This window comes from Oratosquilla oratoria, chromosome 10, assembly GCF_046742065.1.
Source record: "Oratosquilla oratoria isolate Oo_2021 chromosome 10, ASM4674206v1, whole genome shotgun sequence".
Taxonomy (NCBI): Eukaryota; Metazoa; Arthropoda; class Malacostraca; order Stomatopoda; family Squillidae; genus Oratosquilla; species Oratosquilla oratoria.
Window position 1 is genome coordinate 22,909,475 of NC_134786.1, and position 10,073 is coordinate 22,919,547.

The 10,073-nt window shown below is 41.4% G+C and overlaps 1 protein-coding gene across 1 annotated transcript; it reads right to left on the minus strand.

Moving 5' to 3' along the window:
- Window positions 1–8,403: 8,403 nt before the first annotated feature.
- LOC143029000 (methylglyoxal synthase-like) lies at window positions 8,404–9,657 on the minus strand. Its single transcript, XM_076191345.1, has 2 exons — window positions 9,522–9,657; window positions 8,404–9,314 (listed from the first exon to the last, which is right to left on the minus strand). Exons 1-2 carry the CDS (start codon window positions 9,595–9,597, stop codon window positions 8,689–8,691), a joined length of 702 nt encoding a protein of 233 aa, XP_076047460.1. The 5' UTR covers window positions 9,598–9,657; the 3' UTR covers window positions 8,404–8,688.
- Window positions 9,658–10,073: the final 416 nt, after the last annotated feature.

Below are 10,073 nucleotides of genomic sequence, written 5' to 3' on the forward strand. Positions count from 1 at the left end.
TGTTTGATACAAAAACAAATATTTTATAATGATTTAGCGGTAGTTGTTGACTATGTAGTAATCAAAAAATTATAAATGGCATTATTCTTCAGATCTACCTATATTTACATAAACAAACTTGGACACAGATACTGTATCACTGCAGCTTCAGTTCAATCTTGCCAACTCTCACAGCAACTGAATTTTTTGGATTTCAGGGAGTCTAGCAGCTGAGTCAGTTGTCCAGGTTTTAGTAGGTTGGGTCAGAATAGGCCATACCAGGTCAAGGAGGGTCAAGCTACGTCAATGAAGAACATGCCAGAGTAAGGACAGGAATTTTGAAGGGATATTATTTTTGGAATTTCGTTTTATTTATCTATTTATTTATTTGAGTGTTGACTTGAGAGACTGGGTAGTATGGACGTCGTGACGGTTTTACTCAACCAAGAAGCAAAGTAGAAAATAGAGCCTTAATAGACCATGAATTTATTCTATTCTATGTCTGCCCATCAAGATGTGTTGGCAAAGAGCCTTACTATAATCATTGAAGAAAAACATACAATAGGAGATAGCTACAAATATATTTCAGCTGATTTTGGTTCAACTAATCTTCGAGGCGACATTAGAATGTTCTCGAACATAGCGGGCGCACCGTAGCTCCGCCCACCCGTGACGTCACTGACACGTTCGGACAGAGGCGTAAACTAGGGCCATTAATTTTAAGAGTAATAGGAAAAATTCCCAACTTTCAGTTCAGGATTCCACTAGAGAAATAGTTTAGGGAGAGATTGTAGCAGCTAGGGGCTGTGTTGAGAAGCGAAATGAAGTTTTACGAAATAATACAACAGGGAGGTTAGTAGTTTACCCATAGATACGAACACATAGCCGTCTCGTTTTTTTTTTTTTTTTTTTTTTTTTTGCGCAGCTAAAATTTTAATCTGATGCCAAAAACTATCCCGATAACAGGTATGGGTACGTTCTGTAAGATTAATGAAAATAAATGTCAATATGTGAGTTAAATGATATAGTGCAGATATAGTAGGTAGATAGTTATTATTATTATTAAGTTTTGAATCTGATGCCAAAAACTATCCCGATAACAGGAAAAAAAGGGTTTAAGGGAGTGTACTCCACAAACACTTTGCGTGGAAGGAGTTAGACGGTATCACGCATATATACATTAGCTATGAGAGTGTAATCCTTAGAGTACAATTCTGTCTGTGATCGTTCTCTAATAAGAATACGGGGTTGAAGGTAGACACAATATTGTAAGTAGACTTATACAGTGACCGGAAGGTTGGAGCGTAAATAACTACGTTTTTCCACGTGCCTGTGACCTTACTTATGATGCCCATAAGCAAAAAAACTGTGTTATTAAATATCTCGCATACCCATATATTTTTCATACTGTAAGGATCAATAGATTGTCTAGTTGGAGAAAACCACAATATACTTTTGTATTTTCTTACTATATTTTTGCTTCAGTGTAATAATTAACACATAGAAAACCTTCACTTATAATCTTTTACTACCCCACTTGGGCATAGGCCTTTTCGCTACCCAGAACCAACCCCGAACGACCTGAGGAAAGGGGACGGAGTCAGACGTGAATAACAAGGAGCAGTTTCCATTTATGGTCAGATATATCCATATAGACGATTGGGTGGTGGCAGCGTATACCTTGATTTCTTATTTCCCAAATCGTTCTTATGTGGGTATCTCTGATCACTCCCATTGGAGGTGCTCTTGGTTAAACACTAATCAATCGACGGCACCACACCAAGATGATCTCACGTGATTTCGGAAGAAAAGGATCAGTGAATCAGTAGAGTAAGCATAGGTATGGCCAAGAAAGGAGAGCTAAGCTCGAAGAAAAGGCTTTAGATTACACTGGAAATGATTCCATGATCTACATTAAATATTTTACTGGGACGTCCTCACTGATGTAGACTACGAAACCCATCACGATTTAATGTTCTAATTGGCAGCGAGATTTGACTAATTCCTAGTCATCTGACGATTTTATTCAAATAAAGGGAAGAATAAGTGGGGGAAGGGGATAAGGGCCTCTCTACTCGATAGTCCAGTATAAGATAATATAAGGGATCTTATCTAGGTTGAAAAAATGGGTTTAGAATGAATGGTCCACCACAGAGTAGTGCTATTCCCTGTAGGATGATACAGCCATTGTGTTTGACCACTGTGGCTTAATTAGGTTTGGGGGGGTTGTGCGTATGAGATGCGCATGTAGAACTTTGGGTGCGGTGGGATGGACATGGTTGTGAATGGAATCTGAATCCTGTGGAAGAAGCTCAACCATAATCATTTGTTTATATCATTGGCATGCGCTTCTGTCTGAGGAAAAACTGACTTAAAGAAAATTGTTTATTTAACAAGGACAAGTGGGCGACTGTAGGGTTTCCTGAACCCTTCAGAGAGTAGACTCCTATTGAAATGAATAAGATAAGTAAAAGTTAGCCATAAAACAAATCACCAATGACTGTCTCGAAAGAGAAGGGACTAATAGAGAATAGTCTCTCGACTGGGTCAATAATGTTATGACCAGCACATGGAATCTTTGGAGTTGTTTGACTCATTTAACGCTAGAGTTCTTCAAGGAATTTGTCAGGAAATCTTTTTCGTAGGTATATATTCATGCCACGAAAAGGGTAGTCCACGAGAAGCCTCTAGGGTCAAAACGGCCGCCCTATCTTCCTGTCTTTTTGCTACTGGAGGTGTTGACAGGATGTAGCATGACGTCAGAGGTTGGAATCATACGTTTGTGGGCACAAGTACATAACCCCGATCTCACTAGATGAACATATATTCCCTCTCCAGTCCGACGACTGATTAATTCACCTCATCGAATAGATATTTGAAGAACCCCGTGCAGACACCATGACAGGTCCTTACCATTGCCGAACGGAGGAGGAGCTGGGCCAAGCTCTGCAGATCCAAGAGCTCGGCATCCAATCGTAAGTACGAACTCATCCATTGCCACCTGTCAATCAAATGTACATTGACCATAGAAGGGTAGAATGTACACATTAGAATATTAAAGCCAAGGCTGGCAAATAATATCATGCTTTGCAAAAACAGCAAAGTTATGTATTGCCAATTAACCTTATTTCTTTCTCGGCAGTGCACAACCCTTGGAAAACCAGAGTCCCGAAGGAGGTTGACTCCAACTCTGCCACGGAAACAGCATCTGTTCAGCGCATAAAGGAAAAGATGGAGAAGTTCGACCTTTCATCCACTGCACCTGTGACTACAATCCCCACGAGTGCATCAGACGGACCTACCTGCATCGGTCCTACGCACGCTGCCCGAGCGCAAGCGTATCGCTCTGGTGGCGCGGGGACCTGCGTGGCCACAACCTCCTGGGCATTGGCACCACATCCATGTGGCTCCGGAAGCAGGTGGGCCTGGAGGTGGAGGGTCTCCTGAGTGGAGGATTCTGCTGAGGCGCATCGCCGAGCATCGCCTCGACATGCTCGTCTTCTTCTGGGACCCTTTCGACGTCATGCCCCACGGCTCTGACGTCAAGGCCCTACTCAGGATCGCCACGCTCTACAACGTACCCATCGCCAACAACCCCGTCACTGCGTGTTTCCTTATCTCCTCGCCCCTTATGTCCCAAGGTGTCCAGTGCCAACTGCCAGACACCAAGAAATGGCTGGACAGCAGGTAGCCGGCAAACTAGGAAATTCGCATGACCCCTTGATGAGTTGAATAAAATAAGGATACACAATTAATTCCTCAACTTTATAGTTTTTATTCTTGCAGAGTTTGTTCATCAAATTGAATATGCATTTTATCTCACCCCTAAGATGTGGATTCAGAATTCTCGTGGCAGCTAGTTAACATGCATGGAATATCTTTGATCCTACATTTATTATTCATGTTAATAGATCAAGAAATACTATATATATTTGGTTTTCTCCATCCTGTTCCCCATTGAGAATTATAATGTCTTTACTCTTAATAGCAAAAGAAAGGAAGTTTTATTTCCTGAAAAAAAGTGATTTCCTTTTATTCCATTTTTTTTTGAGTCCGAAGAACGAACGGGGATGCTTAAAACGTTTGATTAATCGTAGGGACGCCAAACATATCTTTCTTTTATGTTTTATGACTAGCAAATTTTATGATAAAGAAATCTAGTTAAGCATAATAGTTTGAAAATGGGGTTTATGAACACAGCATAACATCAAAGTAATTCACACAGTTACAAAAATACCATACCCAGTTCCATGGGCATGCGATGATTAAAAAATATATGAAGACAATTTGTAGACTGTCTCAAATGTGAAGTCTTTACATGGCAACTTATAACCCAGCTTTTATTTTTGGGAAACAACATTTTCTAGGTGATAACCACAGCGATGAACACTTTAGTTCAATCTTGACACAAAAACCGTCCAAGACCCTGTCCATTAAATTTATATTTACTCCTCTGATTTCCGTAATCCACTCAAGGTTGTTACCAGACTAGGAACGACAGTTCCTGCTTGATAATATACCCCACTGGTGTGTACCTCATCATCTCTTTGTATTGAATCATCATTCAAAATTTTCAGAAACTTGTTGCAAGAATTTTAGCGAATTGCTTTATGAGTTTAATCATCACTCAAAACGTTCGGAAAATTGTTACACGATTCTCAACAGGTGGCCTTATCAGTTGGTTTTAGATTTTGCACCACCTGGATTTTGTATGAAGTTGAGATCAATCTGGACATATCCCAACATATAAAACTAGGAGTGATAAAATCCGAAATATACCAAAGGTTTTTCCCTTCTTACATGGGAGGTAGCCAAAAAACAAAGGCATAGAAATCACTCCCACCCATTCCATTCCCTACATACTCCACTCCCCTCTACTCTTTTCTCTCCCTCTTATCTTGGTACCTCCTGGATGACGGGTCATCCCTGCATCTTTTCCACTGCCCTGTGTCAGAAGCAGTGTCGCAAGACACAGCACATCCACAACAAGGCCGCTTCATTAAATCGGCGACCCACCCTCTCCGTCCCCTCATGCAAAAAAGAAGACGGGGAGAAACCCCCTCGGGCTGCATCAATTTATCTCTCATACATACTCCCTCACCCCCCATCCTCCACCCACTCCCCCTCATGCATCACAACATCGTCCATACACAACCCTTCTCCATTCACCCCTATCTTCTGTCCTCTCCTGTCCTTCCTCAACAGATATTCCCCTCTTTCTCAAAGCCTCTTTTACCCCCATCCATCGACCTCATCCAAGGTCGCCCCCTCAAGTTCAAATAGTAGTATCGGCAAATACATAGGAGTCATACCAATGTCAAAAACAATTCACACGGAGCAGTTGAAGTGGTTAGGTCATATTGTACTCATAAGGCTAAGCGAAGGGAGGATAACAAATAAAACGTAGAAGTGGAAAAAATCCAGAGAAAGGCCAAGGAAAAAATGGAAAGATATTATTAGTGAGACATTGGAGAGATACAATATGCCAGGACTGGAAAAATTTAAGCCCTGGTCACACATTCAACGTTGTAAATTTGAAAAGCTGGAAGACAACTTCGCTTACAGTATTCTAGACTTCCCTAAGGAGAATTCAATAATGTGTTCGATATTCATATAGGTTTAACTTCTTTTATTTCGTCATTTACCTTCTTAATATATTACGCAAAAGTGACTTGTTATTTGGAGATTCGAAAAATAAAAGATTACCTAAGTTGTTTGTACTTATACAAACTCACTTAAGTCGCGTAGGTATGACAGGGGCTTTAGGAGAGAACAGACTACAGGGCAGAAGGGAATGGAAGGAGAGGGCAGCTCAGCTAAAAGAGATTCGTTTCTAACTAGGAGCCAAAAAAAAGTAGAAGAAGAGGAAGAAGAAAAAAGCAGAAGCAGAAGAAGAATAAGAAGGAGAAGAAGAAAAAGAAGAAGAAATTTCAGAACGTACTGAAGAATCTGTCCTCAACCTGTGGAGATGGTCAAAGCAAAAGACTGTTTCCTGGCCAAGCGTCAAGAACTCTTCAGCACCACCTTACTCACACTACTTTCTTTGCTCATATATGGACATTACATTATTACAATTGACTCTTTTTAACGACAAATGCTACATATTGCTTAAATCGATCTTAACACTATCACACCATATTGATCTACCCTTTGAGTTGAATGGACTGATTAAAATGAAAAGCGAGGGGGCACACGCCCTTTGGTCCAGGTTCCTTACATGGATCTCACAATGCCCTGTGGATGACCCTCTCCCTCTGGTGCAAATTAGGACCAATTAGGGCGACATGACGATTTCGTTCTGAATCCAAAATCCTTGTTTTTTTTTGTGGGTCATTTCGGCCAATTGGTCCAATTTGGCTACCATCTCACCCACAGGTCCACGAGGCATCCTGCGGAATCCACATGGACATATATCAGGACAAAGGAGCGGTCGTCAAAGGTGAAAAGGCTATTATCCATCGAGAGCCTCAAATTTGACTGGGTCCCACTCACACGCCCTTCGGTCCAGATTCCTCATATTTACCTCATAGTTTTCTGTGTACAACTCTCTCCATATGGGATAAGTTTGGGCCAAATCGGCTGAATTAATGACTATGGACAAAATTCAAATTTGAATTACATTGATAAACAATAAGAAATTACATTACTAAATGAAAAAAAATGAAAAATGAAGCTATCAGAAAGCCTATAGAAGAAAAGAATATGAAAGCATTAATAATGAAAAATGTGTAAAAATTAAAAAATACACAGGAGATGGCGGGAGAGACATGCAAGTCGTTGACGAATATATGAGTGGGATTTTACTACGAGTAGGAGGACGAGGTGATGAAAACAATAAAAACCCGACTCATTTACGGTGTAGAATGGTGTAGTGTTGTATACTCTACAAGAAAAAGAAATAGAGGTAGAAAAAGAGGAAGGGAGGAAGAGTGAGAGAGAGAGAGATATTGTTAGTCATGTAGAGTCAACCTGGAAGGAGTAATTATCCTTAAAAAAGAAAAGGAACCTGATTCAAAGTCAACAGTTGTTACTTGCACCGGGGATTAACCGTATTTGATATATGTCTAATCTTAGTCTTGGTACACCTCGTTTGACAACGAACCACTTCGAGGAAGGTCATCAGCAATTGTTCCTCGTGGGTAATCATACATGTATGTCATAGGGGGGGGGGAGGGAGTCCCCGAGTCTGTACTAAAGGAAAAGTAGGTACTGGACAAGATTTGGCCGGATGTCGCATGACGTCAGAGAGCGTGGCGATACGTAGGTATAAGTACATACTCGTAAACCCGAGCTCACTGGAGGAACGCACATTCCCTCTCCAACTCAGTGATTGGGTACTTCACTTTAGCGAATAAGAACTTGAAAAACCCCGCGCAGATTTGTTTGCATGGCTTAAGGCGAAGCTCTCTGATAATTTTGTCTAAATTCTTTTTACCTAGAAACACGAAGAAAATGTGTTTTCTATGCTTCTTAGATGGATGAAACTATGTCTATATCCATAGTTTTATGTTTCGGACTACGGAAAAAAATCTCACATTTCTCCTTTTATATATTCATTCCAAATCTCTTTATATGTGCGCATGATTAAGAAAACAAAAAATAATATTCAATTATTATTTTACTATATATACATGTAAAGTAGTTGCCATTGGAATCCTCAACTTCTATCTTTAAAAATAATTAGATCTTTGTAGCTTGTGTCTATTCTTCCTTTCTCTCAATTTGAAAGAGGTTAGTAGAATAGCTATCATATTTCACTTGTTAAACAAGGCACCCTATAGTTCTGAATCACAGTGTTGATCTCCTGCGGAGAATAAGAATTATAAAGTTAAGGAATGTGCCGTACATTTCATATGCTTGGTTTATCAGTGAGCACTGTGGGCTTCCTAGTTAGCGGGTTTCCTGCTGGCCAAGCACTGCTTGGTGTCTGGCAGTTGGCACGGTACGGGGGAACAGTTTAATCTAATATTGTTGTGCACATTGTCAGTAAGTACAATTGTCTAATACCAGCACAAGGGTGACGACTTTAGTCAGAGGTAAGGATCCCCTATCGTGAGCGCCTTCGTCTTTGGGTATGGCTTATTCTTTGAAATAAACTGATCATGCAGTATTTTTCTAGCCCATAGATGAGTTTAGTGTAGCCTCTACTATATGAATTTCTTTGCATGGCTTGGGCTAAATTCATCCAATACTTCGACTGCTATGTATGTCTAGATACTTCTCTCTTAGAAAGAGCTATCTAGAGAATATAAAGTAAATATGTGTTTGATGGTCCTGAGAAGGAATAAACACTTTGTTCTCTCGTGATTTTGAACTATGAACTTAATGTATAAACGGACTAAAAAATCACATTGTGTTTTATGAATATTGAGTAAAAATAAATTGATAAATGCATATGATTAAAAGTGTCGAGAAAACCATACATAATATTGCATAATTTATTAACATATATCATAAATACTAGGTACATGTAAAATAGTTGCCACTGTAATGCTCAACATACATCTTAGAATATTCTCGCATTCTATGGAGATGAAGTAGGATACTTGAATGAATATTACATTTGTTAAAAACTATATCCTAATTAAAGAGATACATTCTGTTTTTGAATTACAGTATTGGTCTCCTACAAAGAATAAGAGCTGTAATTGTGAGGAGTGAGGAGTTCGATTCTTTTTACCCGTGTAATAAGTGAGTATTGTGAGCTTCCTAGTTAGCGGGCTTCCTGCTGGCCAGCCACTGCTTGGTGTCTGGCAGTTGGCACTGGACACTCTGAGACATAAGGGGTGAAGAGATGAGGAAGTCCGCGGTGACGGGGTTGTTGGCGATGGGGACGTTGTAGAGCGTGGCGATCCTGAGTAGGGCCTTGACGTCAGAGTCGTGGGGCATGACATCGAAGGGGTCCCAGAAGAAGACGAGCATGTCGAGGCGTTGCTCGGCGATGCGGGCTCCGATCTGCTGGTCGCCACCGAAGGGTCCGCTCAGCAGACCCTCCACCTCCAGGCCCACCTGCTCCCGGAGCCACATGGACGTGGTGCCCGTACCCAGGAGATCGTGGCCACGCAGGACCTCGCGCCACTTCTGGGTCCACTCGAGGAGCTTGCCCTTCCTCTTGTCATGGGCCACCAGAGCGATGCGCTTGCGCTCAGGCAGCGTGCGTAGGACTGATGTGGGTAGGTCCGCTTTAGGTGCGCTTGTGGGGACGGTCATGATAGGTGCAGTGGATGAGAGGTCGAACTTCTCCAATTGCTCCTTGATGCGCTGGACGGAGGCGGTTTCCGTGGCATGGCTGAACTCAACCTCCTTCGGTACTCTGGTCTTCCAAGGGTTTGACACTGCCGAGAAAGAAATGAGGTTAGTTCTTCAATAGTGACACATTAGATTGTTGTTTTTTCAAGGTAGATCATCATGTGCTATCCTAGTCTTTACTATTTCTTTGTGTGCATACATTTTATCCTTCTATCGTTACTCTATAATAGATTGAACTGACAGGTGACAATAGGTGGTTAAGCGTAAAGATCTTTAGATGAGATCGTACTTACGATTGGATGCTGAGCTCTTGGATCTGGAGAGCTTGGCCCAGTTTCTCCTCCGTTCGGAGATGGTTGGGCCTGTCATGATGTCTGCACGGGGTCCTTCAAGTCCTTATTCTCTGAGTTGAAGTAACCAGTCGCTGGGTTGGAGAGGGAATGTGCTTTTGTCCAGTGAGCTCGGGTTTATATACCTGTGCCCAGTAATGTGTCGTCCCGCCCTCTGACGATAAAAGACATCCGGCCAAGACTCCTCTAGTAGCGGGACAAAGAGTGAGGCCACCCTACTTTCCTTCAGCACCGACTCGGGGACTTTTCCTTTGTGCCTGAGAATAATACATACCCTTGAGAAAGAAGGCTAGGCACTCTCCCATCAAGTGTGTTGACGTCAAGTGAGGTAGATGGATACTAATGTTAGATTGATGTCAGGGACTATTCTTTGGTCCGCGTAATAATTGTAGACTTACACTAATATTTCTATTAAAGAACCAGTATAACCTTTAGAGTGAGTTCATAACTCTCACTGTATTTTCTAGCATTCCTTAGTTCATTCATACAATTGTT